Consider the following 18,336-nt stretch of genomic DNA (forward strand, 5'->3'; position numbering starts at 1 on the left):
TGCTGGGGGAAACAATGGCTAGGCTGGGGAAGAAGGCGATAGCCCAGCTGAAGTGCATCTACACTAATGCACGCAGCATGGGTAACAAACAGGAGGAGCTGGAAGCCATCGTGCAGCAGGAGGGCTACGACTTGGTTGCCATCACGGAGACGTGGTGGGACCGCTCCCACGACTGGAGTGCTGCAATGCCTGGCTATCGGCTCTTCAGGAGGGACAGGCAGCACAGAAGGGGTGGTGGCGTGGCTCTCTACATTAGAGAATCTTTTGATGTTGTGGAACTCCAGGCTGGGAATGATGAGGTTGAATCCCTGTGGGTTAGGATCCGCGGGAAGGCCGGCAAGGCTAGCGTCCTGGTCGGGGTCTGTTATAGACCGCCGAACCAGGATGAGGAGACGGATGAGGAGTTTTATAGGCAACTGACAGAAGTTGCAAAATCGTCGGCGCTTGTCCTCGTGGGGGACTTCAACTTCCCGGATATATCCTGGAAACACAACACGGCACAGAGAAAGCAGTCTAGGAGGTTTCTGGAGAGTGTGGGAGATAGCTTCCTGATGCAGCTGGTCAGCGAACCTACCAGGGGTGGTGCCCCGCTAGACCTTCTCTTCACAAACAGAGAAGGACTGGTGGGAGATGTGGTGGTCGGAAACCATCTTGGACAGAGTGACCACGAAATGGTAGAGTTCTCTATTGTTGGCGAGGCCAGGAAGGGGACCAGTAAAACTGCTGTATTGGACTTCTGGAGGGCTGACTTTGAGCTGCTCAGGACGCTGGTTGGCCGAGTCCCTTGGGAGGCGGTTCTGAAGGGCAGAGGAGTCCAGGAAGGCTGGGCGCTCCTCAAGAAGGAAATCTTAACGGCACAGGAGCGGTCCGTCCCCACGTGCCCAAAGACGAGCCGGCGTGGAAGAAGACCGGCCTGGCTCAACAGAGAGTTGCGGCTTGTGCTTAGCAGGAAAAAGAGGGTTTATAATCTTTGGAAAAAAGGGCAGGCCACTGAGGAGGACTACAAGGATGTAGCGAGGCTGTGCAGGGAGAAAATTAGAAAGGCCAAAGCTCATCTGGAGCTCAACCTGGCTACTGCCATTAAAGACAACAAAAAATCCTTTTACAAATATATCAATGCGAAACGGAGGACTAAGGAGAATCTCCATCCTTTACTGGATGCGAGGGGAAACCTGGTTACTAAGGATGAGGAAAAGGCTGAGGTGCTTAATGCCGCCTTTGCCTCAGTCTTTAGCGGCAATACCGGTTGTTCTCTGGACACCCAGTGCCCTGAGCTGGCGGAAGGGGATGGGGAGCAGGATGTGGCCTTCGCTATTCATGAGGAAATGGTTGGCGACCTGCTAAGGATCTTGGATGTGCGCAAGTCGATGGGGCCCGATGGGATGCACCCGAGGGTACTGAAAGAACTGGCAGAGGAGCTGGCCGAGCCGCTTTCCATCATTTATCGGCAGTCCTGGCTATCGGGGGAGGTCCCAGTTGACTGGCGGCTAGCCAATGTGACACCCATCTATAAGAAGGGCCGGAGGGCAGACCCGGGGAACTATAGGCCTGTCAGTTTGACCTCAGTGCCAGGGAAGCTCATGGAGCAGATTATCTTGAGGGTCATCACGCGGCACTTGCAGGGCAAGCAGGCGATCAGGCCCAGTCAGCATGGGTTTACGAAAGGCAGGTCCTGCTTGACGAACCTGATCTCTTTCTATGACAAAGTGACGCGCTTGGTGGATGAGGGAAGGGCTGTGGATGTGGTTTACCTTGACCTCAGTAAGGCTTTTGACACCGTTCCCCACAACATTCTCCTCAAGAAACTGGCTGCGCGGGGCTTGGACTGGCGTACGCTTCGCTGGGTTAGAAACTGGCTGGATAGCCGGGCCCAGAGAGTTGTGGTGAATGGAGTCAAATCTGGTTGGAGGCTGGTCACAAGTGGTGTCCCCCAGGGCTCGGTACTGGGGCCGGTCCTCTTTAATATCTTTATCGATGATCTGGATGAGGGCGTCCAGTGCACCCTCAGTAAGTTTGCAGATGACACCAAGTTAGGTGCGTGTGTCGATCTGCTCGAGGGCAGGAAGGCTCTGCAGGAGGATCTGGATAGGCTGGAGCGATGGGCTGAGATCAACTGTATGAAGTTCAACAAGGCCAAGTGCCGGGTCCTGCACCTGGGGCGCAACAACCCCAAGCAGAGTTACAGGCTGGGAGATGAGTGGTTGGAAAGCTGCCTGGCCGAGAAGGACCTGGGAGTATTGGTTGATAGTCGGCTGAATATGAGCCAGCAGTGTGCTCAGGTGGCCAAGAAGGCCAACAGCATCCTGGCCTGTATAAGAAGCAGTGTGGCCAGCAGGTCTAGGGAAGTGATTGTGCCCCTGTACTCGGCTCTGGTGAGGCCGCACCTTGAGTACTGTGTTCAGTTTTGGGCCCCTCGCTACAGGAAGGACATGGACGTGCTCGAGCGAGTCCAGAGAAGGGCGACCAAGCTGGTGAGGGGTCTGGAGAACAAGTCTTACGAGGAGCGGCTGAGGGAGCTGGGCTTGTTCAGCCTGGAGAAGAGGAGGCTCAGGGGCGACCTTATCGCTCTCTACAGTTACCTTAAAGGAGGCTGTAGTGAGGTGGGGATTGGTCTGTTCTCCCACGTGCCTGGTGACAGGACGAGGGGGAATGGGCGAAAGTTGCGACAGGGGAGTTTTAGGTTGGATGTTAGGAAGTACTTCTTTACCGAAAGGGTTATTAAGCATTGGAACAGGCTGCCCAGGGAGGTGGTGGAGTCACCATCCCTGGAGGTCTTTAAAAGACGTTTAGATGTAGAGCTTAGCGATATGGTTTAGTGGAGTGCTTAGTGTTAGGTCGGAGGTTGGACTCGATGATCTTGAGGTCTCTTCCAACCTAGAAATCTGTGTCTGTGTCTGTGTGTCTCTTGGGCAGCAAGGACAGAACATTGTTGTATTTTCCAGCTAAGGTGTCAATGTCAGTAAAATTTAAATGCGTTGCCCTGCTTTAAGTGAACAAAAATGGACCTACATACTTCTGAGAGCAGCATTTTAGAGTAGGGAGACATTTTGCTTGTTCCTATGTCAGAGCTAAGCAAGAATTCCTCTCAGAAATGCGTTTGTATTAGGAATTTAACAGGTTTACAAGTTATGAAGTAGATGCTTGGGAAAAGCACTGCAGTACTTTCAGTGCTAGGACCTGGTATCCCTAATGTATTTCTCCCATTGTGCTGTAGTTACTATGGTCTTATTGTCTGGTTCCCCGACATGATCCGGTATCTCCAAGAGGAGGCATATGAATCCCGAGTGAAGATCTTTGACGAGGAGGAAGTGTCACACTTCACCTTTAATTTCACCCTGGAAAACCAGATCCATAGAAACGGGGAATACAGAAATGATAAGTAAGTGAACAGAAATTGATTCAATTGATGCTGACGGGGAAGAGTGCGTGAGCAGATGTGGGGATGACATCCACCAAAACACACACAATTTGAAGAAGTAACCCTGATTGCAAAGTAACTGAAATTAATTTTTGGTAAGCTCTTTTTTATTAGTTATCCACAGAGCAAATGTCCTTTTTCTCCTGCTTTTCACACACACTGCCTCAGCCACTCACATCTCCATACCCAAGGGCATGCATCCGACGTGTCCTGCTCCCAGTAGCACCCTTACTGGGATTAGGGCAGTGGGGGCACAGGGCTGTGCTGGGCAGCTCCGGATGCAGCCATGACTTCTCTTTCCTTAGCACACACTGACATCTACTGGTCTTGGGCAGCAGAGCCCATCACTCGAAACATCTTTTTTGAAAAATTAAAAGCTGTGTTGCGCTGAAGTCCTCGGTATGACTTACCCAAGTGTCCATCCTGCAGCCCAATAGCGTGAGCAGTGCCATGGCCAGTTGCACTGGTGTGCCGGCCGGCATCTCCCCACAATGTGCCGTCTTCTCTTTTAGTGCTCTGAAGTCAGAGAAGGTACTCTAGGAGAACATTATTGCTTCCCTCCCTTTCTTCTTTTTGGGCTGGGCCTAGGTTTTTCTTCTGTATCCAGCCTGACCTCAACCACTGTAAGCTCTGCAGCAATATAAATCCTAGTGATTTGTAGCAGGACGTTTTCACTTTTCTAAATCCCAATATAATGGGTGGGAAAATACCCCTATGTAAACTTTATGGTGATCCCATTGCCCCAGAGGGCCTAGACAGGGTGTTGTTACTCCAGCTTCTTGCACTATGGGGAGATCATACAGGGCATTCACTGTTACAAAATGATTTATTATTTCATTCTTCAACTGGAAGTGAGGATGCTCAGCACCTTCCAGGATGAACATGTATAACTGTGATGTATATCACTACACTCCTGCCTTTGTCCTCTCCAGTTTAATAACTCGAACTTGATTAAGCTACATTCCAACAATGTCCAAAGCATATCTCATGATTTATAGCTCCGTTTTCCCTCTAGCCCTTGACTGTAAGTTAAAACTCCACTGAACACCAGGCCATGGCTGCATGACTCTTTTAAAGACAGATGTTAAGAAAGCAAACTGCAGGCAAAGGACTTCTAACAGCCTTTGTGACTAAATACATCACAGGCTATTACTGGGCAAATGCAGAACAGCTGAAGTGTTGCTGTAACCTGTGAGACCTTCTACACGATGCAAAAGACTTGAGTAGTCTTCTTGTTATATTTTGAGCATTAATAATATCTGTTTGTAGTCTCGGTTAAGAAGCCCTGCAGTGTTCACTTAATGGTGTAAACAGCCATCATGTTAGCCTGTCTTGTAAGTGCTCATTTCAATTATGTTTCTGGGCATATGTTAGTAAGCCTTTTTATTTGGTGACAGTTGTGGCGTCCTCAGCTAGAGCAATAATGCTTGCACTTAGTACCTCTTACATCTTCCAAACATGTCTGTGCATTAACTAATACATCTTCCCAGTGTCCCTGCAAAATCTCACAGGTAAATCAATATTGTGTCATCCTTCAGGCAGGCAGGTCAGACATGTCAAGCTTCCCGTCAGAGGAGAAATCAATCATCTGACACTGTTGATTATTTTTAGAGTAATCTGTTTTCTTTACACGATATGCAACAATCCTCGAACAGAGATGGTTACAAGCAGTACCCATAATCTCCCTGCTCCCTCTAGAAAGCTTACAGCAATTTTGCTTTAAAAATCACTTTGAGTTTAAACAGCTGTCAGAAACCTTTCACCAAATGGCCAAATGGGCTCCTGATAATGTCTGTTTTTATTTCTGCTTGAGGAAGGGGCAGAATAAAGAAGTCAGGAAGGTCAACTGCCAAGGAAAATGCCATGCACTGGGTGAGACCATCTTCTTTGGACGGGCTAGCATTTAAAATGAGAGGATTTGTGTCCACTTGGTTTTAAAGGCACGTTTTCTTTTTTGTGACTACTTTGAGGAATAGAAAAACTGCCAGAAATTCCATAAGATCCATCTCTTTAAAAATGTCTTCAAACCCCTCTTTCCTAATAAAGTACAAAAGCATTTTGTTGGAAGATCAGTTACACATTTAAGCAAAACCTTTTCTGTAAATGACCCTAGAAATTATTGTCAATGCTGTCTCTTGAAACAGCCATTGCATGTTATATAATGTAGGAAATACCTCAAAGTACAAACTTCTGCTTCCTGCCCCACAGATTTATCGGCATGAAATTCAAAGAAGTGAGATTTGAGGACTCGTTGTTTGAGGAATGCTACTTTGAAGACGTGACATCCAGTGAGACCTTCTTTGAAAACTGCACCATCATCTCTACTGTCTTTTATAACACTGGTAATGGGATTCCTGATATGGTTTCAGCCCTGTAATTAGGAGCCATTTTATCAGATTCTGGGAGGAAGGATGATAGGGATCTGTGTGTGTGTGCGCGCTGGCTAATGAGAGTGGTGATGGAAAAAAGAGGGTGAAGGCAGACTAAAGGACTGGCTGCTATCTTACCTTTATGGCTGGGGTTGTGGTGGTGCTTTTGCCTTATGGTTTAGCTAGACATGTTTCTTTTTTCACTAACTGAGTTTAGCTTTCCATGCAGGCATCAGCCTGCCAAAAAAAAAAAAAAAAAGTGTGCCTCCACTAGCATTGCCCTGAGGGCTGAGGCTGCTCCCATCTGTGGTTCAGGTTCTGTTTCTTGCTTAATTCTGTGTTTCTGTTGCTACATTTGGAAGGATGCTCCAGGTCGCTCCCAGTGTTTTTAACTACTTGGCTCCCGGTCTCATTTGCTACTGCAGAGGAAATGCAAAAGTCTGTGCTCAGGCCTCGGCACATTAAAGTAGTGGCAAAATGCCTAGCAGTTTAAAAGCTCGATCCAATGAATTTAGCTTAAAATATAATTTTTAGTTCTCTATTTTAATTCATATTCAACTTTTGGTTTGATAATTACAGATAATAAAATATTCATTAATTTGTCCTGCAAAAGCTTTTAATTTCTATTCTAATGGAGAATAAACCATAATGCCATGAAAGTGAGAGTCTGCTTTGCCCCATCCATGTGGCATGGGGATACTGGTTCAGGTCATTCAACAAATAAAATATGCCACCAGCTATCAGGCATGCAGGTAGAATTTGTCACTAAAATAAAAACTCCCTGACTGTTTTCATTCGGTGAGAAGCATCTCTGAGATCTTTAAGTTGATTTTGATCCTGGCTCCTTGCTATATGAAAGGACATCAGTAAAGCCGGATCAAGACTTTGCCTCTTCCTCTTGCAGATCTCTACGAACACAAATTCATCAACTGCAGGCTCATAAACAGCACATTTCTGAAGGAGAAGGAAGGCTGCCACCTGGACTTCGAGGAGGACAATGATTTCCTGATCTATCTGGTCAGCTTCCTGGGCAGCCTGTCCGTGCTGCCGGGTAACATCATCTCTGCATTGCTCATGGACAAAATAGGGAGGATAAAGATGATCGGTGAGTGGTCTGTAGGGGTCTGTGCTGAAGCAGGACCACCTGGTGCTGTGCAGCTGATGCTGTTTTCCACAGCGTTCTGTATAAATAAATGACTGATTTTGCTTGTAGTGATGAAAAATCACAAAAATTATTTGCTGTAGCTGTTTGACAGCCCAGGAGATCCATCTTTGAGGTTTCTGATCTTCAGATGATTTTAAAAACAGCTTCAGGAAACATATGGTAGATTAATTGCCCATGTCACATCCAAGCAAGATGCCACCCATTAGACACATGGGACTAAGTTATCACCTTATCAACTTCTGATTACTTTGGGAATTTCTGGTGTTGCTTGCTCCAGGGTGCAGACCTCGCTCTCTTGCCAGGTACTGTGGAGTCATGCCTCAAGGGATAGACAAGTGAGCTTAGTAAAATCAGGGATGAGACACTCTCTTGAGTATCTCACCTGTTTCTCTCTTCTGGGAACAGATGGAAGCTTAGTTAGCTGAGCTTCACTGTCAGACAGGTAAAGGTAAGGAAGATGATCCCATCAGTGTGTCAGGAATTTACACTTGGAGGGCAAAATGAACCTTCATGTAGTGAATTTAGAAAAGACCCAAACAAATGAGTGGGTCTGTGGGAAATAAATTAAAGCTGAATGAGAATCAGGTTGTCCACCCCGCAGACATGTCAGCATTTCAGCATTTTCATCTGGAATTGAGATGACAGCTGGAAACCTAAATGCTTATTTCTTCTGCAGAATGAAAAGTACAGGACAAAAATTGGTAACGACATGCTGAAACGTTTCACTATGGAATTTCCAATTGAAACAGCCTTCTGGCATCCCACCCGTATCACTCTGCTGAACATATTATTTCTGGTCAGCTTAACGTGAAAACTGAATTTCTCTTTTGTGTTATGTGCCTCACTGGGACTTCAGTTCAGTTTTATCATGTTCCACTAAATCCTCTCCTGTGCTGAATGTCAGATCTGGGGCACACACGGTGACGCTGATGCTGCACTGTACCTCTGCAGCAGAGGAAATATCTGTACTGCACAGAGAGGGATGTGGTTTGGCCGTGGAGAAGAAGTGGGCAGAGGTCCTGCATGGTAGCTTTCCATAAGCAGAACATTACAGTGGCAAAATACAACTAAATATACAAAATGAAGCATTTCAGTTCCAGTTCAGCATCCAAATCATTTTGGTTGGTGTTAAACTGATTAAAAAAAACTCAAACAAGCCAAAAAAAAAAAAACAAAAAAACCTTTGGTTTCCTGGTGATAAATGGAGATATTTCAGCAGCAACAAAACTTTCCAGTGAAAGAGATTTTGATTTTGCAAAATTGCTTCTTTCAGGTGAAAATTCCCAACTGGGGAAGAAGGCTGTGATGTAGCCATTAATATTCCTGAATCTGAACTGTGGCTAACTGAGCATGAATGCTCTCACTTTCTCCCTCAGTGGTGTTCAAAAAATTATAGCTCCCGTGCAAATGTGCCATGAAATCTAATGATGTTCTTATAATTAAAAGAGACCTCAAGTGCTTCTTACAATCGGCTGTAAATTATCCTAATTGAGTCTAGAAATGTGTCAAGTGATTTCAATAAGATGTGAATTGCTCTATCTCTTCACTCAAAACTCAAGTTGAAAAACCTTCACAACGATTCTTCCTCCTTGTTGGCTTTCATGTTTACTTGCCTCTACTCTTCCTGGGTCCATCTGGAAGTCTGAGGTGCTGGAAATCTGCCTGGAAAAGCCTGTCTTCAGCCTCTCTGTAGAGCAGGAATATCAGCATGATCAGATGGTTACTGAGAACATTTTCAGGCTGGTTTCCAGCATCACACAGTGACAGATAGGCAGCATCACTGTATTTTTGGATTTTTGCAGATTTCATTCATTTCGGGGTGAAGCACTGTCACTTAGAAGCCATCTTTATCAACACTGTGGCAGCCCAGCCATGGATGAGGGAAGTTGGTGCCAACATTTTTCTCCTGGTTCCCCCGCAGGTGGCTCAATGTTGATCTCTGCAGTGTGCTGCTTCTTCCTCTTTTTCGGCAACAGCGAGTCGGCGATGATTGGCTGGCAGTGCCTCTTCTGCGGGGCCAGCATTGCCGCCTGGAACGCCCTGGATGTGATCACCGTGGAGCTCTACCCCACGGATAAGAGGTGCACAGAGTCTTCTTCCTCTCCACTCTTGGCCCTCTGACTCTGGCCTCTCTTTTCCTGATAGCAAAGGCCAATGCTCACTCTAGATACGTTGATGGGGGAGTTGTATTATTTTTATTTTAAGCAGCCCTTAGCGGCCTGGTAGTCCTGAGGCTATACTGGATCAACATAGACATTTGCAAGCATAATTCTGCATGCACCGTGGCTTGTACTCAGGGAGTTGCGGGGAAATAAATTATAGAGAGTACATCATTTCTGAGTATGTGCATGAGGTCTGGCTCTTCAGACTGTGTCCTCCAGCTTCTCATCTTAGCTCGTCACCACAACAGCCTTTCCCTCCACAACAAAGAGACAACCACGTGCACAGAATGATCTGGGAGATGAGGTAGCATTGGAAACTTTGGGAGAATGAGCTGCAGATGAGATCTTTCCTGCCAGCATCATTATAAACATTTTTTTTTTCCTTTTCCAAGCTGTTGGGGAGAGCCAGAAGTGAAGGGGAAAGACTGTGCTATGTATGAAGACAGCATGCTTTGAGCTGCTGGGTGAAGCAGGGTTAGGAGGAGAGACCTAGCTGTTGCTCTGGTGACAACCCACCTCAGCCAGTGCTTGGAAGGGCTTTGAGAAATTCTAGAGCAGGTTGGGTCCTGTTTTCCTTGGGAAGGGCAAAGGCTGTCAGAGTGGGCAACTGAAGAGCTAGGGAGAAGTTAAGATGAAGAGAAACGAGTACACACAGACATTTACCTCATACAGACAGACATGCAAAACAGTGATATTTATTTATTTACTATCTATTCTGGCTGGCTTACTTGCTGGGAGCGTAGCCTAGGCAACATAAAAGCATTCACAAAATAATCCATCCAGATCTTCTGTAGTTATGCCAAGAAGATCCCTCCTAACCATTGCTTTCTGCTTCTCTTCCCCACAGGGCAACAGCCTTTGGCATCCTCAATGGGCTTTGCAAGTTTGGTGCCATCCTGGGGAACTCGATCTTTGCCTCCTTTGTAGGGATAACCAAGGTGGTTCCCATCCTTCTGGCTTCCTCTGCTCTGGTTGGAGGTGGCCTGCTCGCTTTGCGCCTGCCAGAGACTCGAGACCAGGTCCTGATGTGAGCAACTGAGGCCAGGGGGGTCAGGGGTGGACGTAGAAGAAGAAGAAGAAAGAGCCATGTTTGGAAAAATCAAAATGTCCTTTTCTATTCCGTTTTGTCGATACCTCAAAGAGAGGGAGCAGAGGCGAACGAGCCCAAAGGGATAAAATGAAGCCCCTTAGTATCTGACCCTTTTACAGCCATGATTGGTGCATGCAGCTACTTCACACACTCTGCAGAGCTTTGCTGTTTGGGTTTAATCCTGCCTACACTGGGAGCCTGTCCTTTCCCTCTCCATCCCCGTGTAGCGACACAAGACACGAACAGGGGCTTTGTGCGTGCATGTGCCTGCGGGGGTGTGAGCAGATCCTGAGCTGAGCTGTGAGAGCCTGCCTGCCTTGCTGAGCACTCCCTGGCCATTCAAATAAGCTGTGCTCAGACACAAAAGGCACCCAAATGGCAGGCAGGTAACAAACCTACCGTAGGTCAGATCCAGCAACAGGAGCAAGAGCCGTAAATGTGACCAATGACCTTAGCTGTCTTGATTTGGGGGTTACAACTTGAAAAAAAATGAGAATCCTGGTTTCTGGAGGATTTGAGAGTGGGTGCTCAGCTCTCTTAGAAGACTCAGTATCTCAAAGCCCCTTACTGTCTTCACTTGGGCATAAAGAATCACTAGGCACCTTCTTGGTCTGGGAGAGAAATATATACATAATTTTATATCTATAGACGTATTTACACTTACTTGCAAATGTATGTGCACATATTGAAGTGATCAGCTAGTGAAATTTATAATTTTTAATTTCTGCACTATTTAAAGGACGTTAAGAGAGGCACTAAAAACTATTACCACTAATTCAAGTTTATCTGGAGCTATGACCAACTTAGTGACACATCATTCTTTATACCAGACACCAAATATTTAAATGTATTGATGACTGGGAGTATATATTTCTATGATGATAAAGATCTTTTTCCTACAAACTTTCATGGAGGAGAAATTGTTATGATGATGGAGCGATGATGGAGCATTCCACAAACCAAATGTGTACATATAATCCAGTGTAAATAGAGGACTTTTTGTCTAATACCTAGAGTATGTTAACAGAGAATTTACCAGCATTTTAGCCATATTAGTTAAAGAATATGATGCTTCATTTTCTTACATATTTGGGTCTCATCGAAACACTGTAAGCACAGTTACGTATAGCCATTTAACTTGCTACATGGGGAATGCACACAGCAAGCTTTCACTGTACAGAACATTAAATTCTCCATTAAGTGGGACAGTTAAGTTTGATATCCTGTAAAGACTCTCTTTGAATTTCATATGCTCTTTTTATTGTACAACTTCAGTTCTGTTGCACCTGAAAGCAAAGTGAGCTGTGTATTTTTGGATATATTTTCTTGGGAAGCAGGAATGAAATGTATACTGTTAAATAACACATATTAATACCTAGATAGTGCTAATTAGACCCATTCAACAAGCTCAGCCATAGACTGGAATTGAGTAGAAATGGTCACATAATGCAGGGAATTTGTCTCACCGTGATATTTTCTGACATTAAAAGTTATAAGTTATTTTGTACTTTTGCTAGTGACCTTTTTACTTTTCGTTGGTTCCTTTTTTTTTTTTTTTTTTTTTTTTTTTTTTTTTTTTTTTAAGAAAATCAAGCAGTGCTAGGCTGAAATCCAGCAGGACTAAAATCTACCACCTCTGCCTTCAGCTGCACAGGGGCAGTCAAATACACCCACAGCTTACACCAGGGCCAGCCCCACACAGCTATGGCAGTCGGTGTCAGCACCACTGCAGAGGACAGATGAAAGACACAAAGTATGGTGAGATCACAAGAAGCAAATCCTTGCGGATGAGACAAAAGTGTCTAAACAGCATCACTTTTGTCACTGTGTTGGCTGGGGATAAGCACTTAAAGAGCAACTAGACTACAATGGGCTATTTGGGATTTTTATAGATTTACTCTGAGGTTTATGAAATTGATAAAATCACAAGCGGCTTTAATAGCGCGGCTTATTATGCCTCATTTCTCATTTTATGGGTAGCTTAGGGCCTTTTTTCTGATTTGTCTTCAAAACAGCAAGGTTCCTTCGCTGAGGTAGGAGTGAATGTAATTATGTCCTTTGGCAGTGGTTCACAGCTTCTTTTGAGAATCACAGCCCAGAATGTGTTTTTTCTCTAAGAATGTCTGATCCCTTTGCATGGTAAAAAGCAGCTAAATATGTGTTTCAACACAAAAGATCACCATGGTCTTTATGTTTCATTCTTTCTGTGGGGTTGTGAATGCCCATTAAGTCATTGTATTTACAGGGAAAAAAGGTTTGTTTCATGGTCTGGACTATTCTGTTTTGCTGCTCTGTGGAGCCAGAACTTATCTTTATTTATTCCGTGGAGCACTCTTAGTTACATCCATATCCAGTGCTCTGACAGCAAACCTGATTGTTTATGTTCTCCATTGACATTGCACAGTTACCAAAATGGCATCACTTATTTTGCAAAACTTCACCATTGGTTTCCTTAAAAAGAAGAAATTGAGGTCTTAAGGTGATAGAAATGGTAAGGTAACATCAGGAAATGTTATCCAATCTTAGGAAACTTTCTTCTTTGCAGAATGGGTCCTTCACAGGGTCTGCCTGGTAAACCTCATGTCCGAGAGGTTAGCTGGGGCAAGGTAAAGAGCAATAGGATCTGGCAGTCAGTGTCATCCTGGCTACCCATGTAACTGTACCCCTAAAATGCGTGGGTCGGTCACTTCGGAGCTAGGGGACAATGGGTATGGGGCTTGACAATGTTTCTATCCCTGCTTTTGACCAGGGAGTTCATGACCAGATACATAAGCGCAAACACACACTGCAGCTGGTACACCAGGGCCTGGCAAGGACAACAGAGAAGGACGAAATGAAAAGCTGAGGGGAAACCACATAAGCTAGCCTTAGACATCTACAAGTCAGCTGTCTGAATTCAAACTAATCGCCCAGGGTTCCCATTACTCCCAGTTACAAGAAACAGTGAACAACTGTGGCCACTCAGTTTTGATTTGGCTCCAAGTTTCAGGCTGTGTGCTACCAGCTAGGCCGAGCCCAAGCCACGGGGCACCGAAGCACCGTGCATGGGGAGGTTTCTCGTCAGACACCTCCTCTGATGGCTCAGCTTCGTTTCTGCTGTAAAATCAGCATTGTAGCTGTGCTGCAAGTGCCAGTGTGCCTCCTCCAATGGTTCCCCCCGCCTACACTTGCCACAGTGAACAGTCTCCATGTCTTGGAGTTCTGCTACTACTGGATCATCCGCAGAGAAGAGGAAAACTGCTGATCACAGCCCAATAACAATCCTCGCTGAGCACCACTTCCTCGGATTCGTGAACTTTTTCGCAACGAGGGCACAGAGGACCAAGACAGGGGACTTGCCTTAAATCCCAAAAACCTCCTGTAGAGGACGGTTGGACCTCTTCATGCATATGTGGCACACCAGTCCAGCCACTCAACCGGGGACTTTGTGGCATGGAAGAGATGGGTGTAGGGAACCCAAACCAGCCTGCTGGGTCTTGGTGTCTTCATCCATACAGCGGAGTAATGGGGTTGCTGGAGCAGTTCATTGCTGGGTTCCTGAGCACGCAGAAACAGATTTTTAGAGGAACAGAAAGCACTGTTACTATTGTAAAAGACCAGTGGTATTACAATAAGTGTTCTGCCTCCTTATGGTCCCGTTGATTTAACGGGTTGTTGTACTATTTTTCCCAAACTTTGGTTGTGCAGCACTGCTTCTGCTATCACATTTCATTCTGCCACATCCTGCTGGTGGTGGCTGCTGCTTGGGGCTGGGTGGGGTGACCCCCTGCTTGCCCATATCATCCTCGTCTCTCAGAAATGCTGTGCAATTTATAAATGGCGGTTTGTGGATCTTTTGGACTAAGAAAAGGGTCACTCTAGGAAAACCCAAGCCCAGAGCCAGATGTTCTGCACTCTGGGGAGAGGTCCAGCAGCTGATGTCCTTTGGTGACAGGGGAAAGGTGCAGGACATTCCCTGAGCCTGGGAGCTGTCTGGTCCCTGGGCTGGGTTCACATATGTGCACAGAGCAAAGCTGTATGGAGCTGAGCTTTCTGCAGATCTGAAGGTCTCTTCTAGGTCCTGCTTTGAGACTTCCAGCAACAGAGTATACTCTGACACTGTTAAGGACGTCCTAGGTCCCTTTCTGTCCTTGCTTATGTCCTTTGACTCTCCAAAGGGCACATAAAACCTGAGAGTATATTTTTAGGTTTATGTAGATTCGGGCCCCATGTATTATATTTCCATCAAGTTTCTCCCTTGGTTTCTCACCCTCGTATTAGCCAATGCTGCTTTTAGGAAGAACGAAGCCTGCGAACTGTGAAGGAAACAAAATGAAAGAAATTTCTTTGCTTTGTGTAATGCTAGAGCTGTATAAATGTTCACACACTGCAAGTTCCCCTGTAAATAACACCCAGTGTCGTGCATTTAATGAAGTGTTTCATTTAGGTATTCTGTTGGCTGTGTGTGTGAGATAGCCAATTCCAATCCCTTGGTTCCTTGGTTCCTCTTCATTTAAAACTTTTTTTTTTTTTAATTTGATCTGTGTCTGGTTGTCACTGGAAATTGCAGCTGTTCCAATGGACTTTGTTTTTGTTCTCCCTGTCACATTAAAAAGCTGGAAGAAAAAGAATGGCTCCTGCAGTGTTTGTGTTTAATGTGCACTTTGAGTCCTTTTACAAGTGCTGCTGTGGGTGACTTTGTACTTTGAAAATGTGGGGACTTCCTCTGATGTTTGCAATGTGTATATCCTTGCTATCTCACACCATCCCACCTCAATTAAGACTCCCTTCTACTACTGCATTATCACACTGTGCATTTCCTAATGCATTACATAAGAAACTCTATAGCCTGAAAAAATTTCTGGTGAAGAAAGCATAACATATTTTTAAGTGCCGTGTAGAAACAGAAAGCTTTGCAACAGGAACATGCCCAATAAAAATGTTGTTTCTTGTAGCTACACACACCGTTTGACATAGAATGCTCTCTTCAGGCTTGTTGGTAAGATACTAGGTGCAGAAAGGTTAAGTCCATCAGTGTCCAGTTCTCTCCTCGCTTGCACTACACATGCAACATGCTAAAGCTAATATTCAAACGAAAGTTAAACAGCTGTAAGATATTGGAAATATAATAAAGGAATCATGAAGGTTCACCAATCATCAGGAGATGAAACCAGGCATTTTTCCTCAGCTTGGGTTCAAGCAGATGCCATAGGACCCATCTGGGCTGGGGTCTTACTGGGTGGACCACAGCCAGCAGCTGGTAGGGACTGGTCTTGGGGAGCTGCCAGCTGGGAATTTTGCAATACCCGTGTCTGGCTACAGAGTACAGAGCTACAGTGTCTACAGCTCATAAGTCCCTTTTGTGTATTCTGCTTTTATACAGAAAGCTGTGTATTAGCAACCACCGTCAAGAATAATTTTCTTAGAAGAACCAGGCTTTTAAATAAAGGTCAGAGATTTGTACCTAAAGCCTCAGAGGTGCTTCTGAGTGGTCCTTACTCCAGGCTATCTGACATTCTGTGTTTAAGGCTGCAATCTCATTAAGCAGGAAAATCCCATATTTGAATGGGCAGACAAGGTTTCTGAGAGAGGAGGTAAAAAAACAGAGGTTAAAAAAAAAAAAAAAAAAAAAAGGAGGTTAAAAAAAAAAAAGACTAGTTTTAAAGTAGGACCCGGGGAATTTAAGAACAGGATTATGTGGCACAGTCGCCTCAGATAGCATGGGATAGACTAGATGGTAAGAAAAGCTTTGTAAATCTGTGTTGCTGTTTTTCCATACTGATGATTTTACCTTGACCATCTCGTGTTCCTCACCAGGTGGCGTTTCAGGCACAGATTCCCGTAGCCACCAATAAATGACCCAGATTCCCTGGATGTGCAGGTTCAGCCAAGTTGTCAGAGAAGGTTACCTGGTGGAGGAAGAAGGCTGGAAATGATGGCATTTTCAGCAGCAACTAAATCCAGTAGGTCTGAGTGATGCTTGAATTGTGAATTGGAATATTGGGAATGTGATTTGAGTTGGTGTATGGTAAACTAGACCATTATTTTGTCAATGCTCCCGTATCTCAGAACTTTACTGGTTTCGAGACTTTTCAAGAGGAAACACAATTTGGCAGTTTGACTTCACACTCACTCAAAAGTCAACCACTTGGCCGGGCAATTGGTGCTGGGCATTGAAGTCCCGAATTTCCAGTTTGGGGCAGAAACTGCTGCAGGCTGAGCACCCTGCTGATGTGCAAACACTGCTACAGCTTTGTGGCTGATATCAGTTCAGTCTGTAGCTCTCAGACCACTTTTTTTTTTTTTTTTTTTTTTTTTTTTTTTGTAAGCTGATGTATAAAACACAAAGAAAGATAACCAAAGAGATTGCAGCAGTTTTTTGTTTTGTTTTGTTTTGTTTTGACTCTTTTCAGTGGGAACTGAGGAACTCGCAGCATCCTTGACCCATGATAAGGTTTGGGGCTTTTATCTAAGTTTTACATTTTGAGTGCATTATAGATATTAATTAATCCTTAAAAGTACTATTTGAAAAGTGAGAGCTTATTTTTTCCATCACTTGCTTCACCTATACAAACAGCCATGTACCTATACCTACATATACGTGCACACACGTGCACATATAGAGTGACCTCGACTACCGCAGGTGCATTTGCTGGTTCTGCCCCAGTCCTTGTGGATCAGAAACGAGCCTGGCTCAGGCCAGGAGATGGCAGCAGCTGCACACAGCACCAGCAGCCCCCGCAGTGCTGGCTGCTGGTGGATGCGCCCAGCACCGGGGTCCCAGCAGGACCCGCACCGGGCACGGGTGCTGCCGTCGGGTGCGGAGCACAGGAGTCTGGTCCCCCAGGAAAGTAAGGGAAAGACGGCTAAAGAGAGCAATGGTTAGAAAGTTTTGAAAGGACAGAGCCCTGCCTAGCACCAAAGCTTTTGAAGAGAGAGTTGTGCAAACCTGGAGCAAAGCAAATGTAATTATGGAGGAGAAAATGAGAGTTTCTGCTTCAATAGTCTAGTGCAATGGGTTTCAAGCTTTCCTGGCCTGCAGCTTCTATGTGTTTTCCAGCAAAGAGGCAAATACCTTGTGGCAAGACTCCAGTTAGATGAGAAAAACCCTGAGCTGGCTAGGGCTTTTCCCATAGAGCTAGGAGCAGGTCGGCACCAGCGTGGCTCCTGTGGCAGCCACAAAGGTAAGACGAAGGGCATCGCACATACCTGTCAGTACTTTGCTTACCATCTCAGAACAACCCACAGCCACAAAACCTCAGTGCCTTGCCAATATGGGTGGTATATGATTCAATCAGAGGACTGAGCCTGCTGAAAAATAACCCAATAGCAAAAACAAATGGTGCAGCTGCCTTTCTTACAGCTTCTAGAAATCACGGAGCCCATCCTGAGGCCTGTGACATGGTTAAGTGGGTTTTTACACCCCAGATTTGTGATCTAGGTCTGTTCAGTCTGCACCACCATGGCTGGCTGCAGCTGCTGTCCAATGTGAATTTTATAGTGAGGGTTTCTATCTGGGAACCAAGAGGCTGGGTTCCCCTGGAAAACTTCTGCTTCAATATAAAAAATAAACAATCAAAACAAACAAACAAAAACAAAACTATCCAGTAAATACAAGCAGACCTAATTACAAGGAGACCAAAGCCAGATCTCAAGTGGCTTGCTCCTCTCTTTTGTAGCCCTGGTAAAGCAAGGAGGCTTATGCCAGCACTGACACCTCTTCCCAGGGCTGCAGCCCCTCTCTGTGAAGAAATGCCTCTGGCAGGACAGCAGCTGGAGCAGGCTCTGTGCAGGCTGTGGGATTTCACAAGGAGATGGCAATATTTCTCCAGAGGGAGCCCTTTCTTAGCCTTGAAATCTGCTACAGACTGGGAAGAGGTTATTGTACGTGGCCTCCTGAAACACATCTTTGAATGATAAACTCAGTGCTTTCATCCCTTCCTATTCAGGATAAGGATAAAAGAGCTTTGAAAACTTCCCAGCAGCCCTGTTCCTTCTCTTAGGCCCCTGAACAACAAACTGCTCTGCAGAAACTAGCCATGTACTGAGCCCTTAGGCCTTTAAATGTTTCAGAACAACTTTTTTTTGCAGCCCTCGTTTGACCTAACCAAAGAGAGTTTGTGTCCCTGGCTCAGCACAGCTGTAGGGTGCTG

General features: G+C 45.4%; 1 protein-coding gene across 4 annotated transcripts in view; it reads left to right on the forward strand.

The window, feature by feature from the left end:
• Positions 1-14,930, forward strand: part of SV2B (synaptic vesicle glycoprotein 2B) — a 66,734-nt gene extending 51,804 nt beyond the window's left edge. For all 4 annotated transcript variants that reach the window (XM_040570191.1, XM_040570190.1, XM_040570192.1 and 1 more), the window contains 5 exons: positions 3,215-3,379; positions 5,627-5,760; positions 6,692-6,892; positions 8,874-9,033; positions 9,962-14,930. In XM_040570191.1, the coding sequence (XP_040426125.1) occupies positions 3,215-3,379; positions 5,627-5,760; positions 6,692-6,892; positions 8,874-9,033; positions 9,962-10,145 (844 nt within the window). In that variant the 3' untranslated portion in view covers positions 10,146-14,930. The remainder of the gene's footprint in view (positions 1-3,214; positions 3,380-5,626; positions 5,761-6,691; positions 6,893-8,873; positions 9,034-9,961) is intronic.
• Positions 14,931-18,336: the final 3,406 nt, after the last annotated feature.

This window comes from Cygnus olor, chromosome 11, assembly GCF_009769625.2.
Source record: "Cygnus olor isolate bCygOlo1 chromosome 11, bCygOlo1.pri.v2, whole genome shotgun sequence".
Classification (NCBI taxonomy): Eukaryota; Metazoa; Chordata; class Aves; order Anseriformes; family Anatidae; genus Cygnus; species Cygnus olor.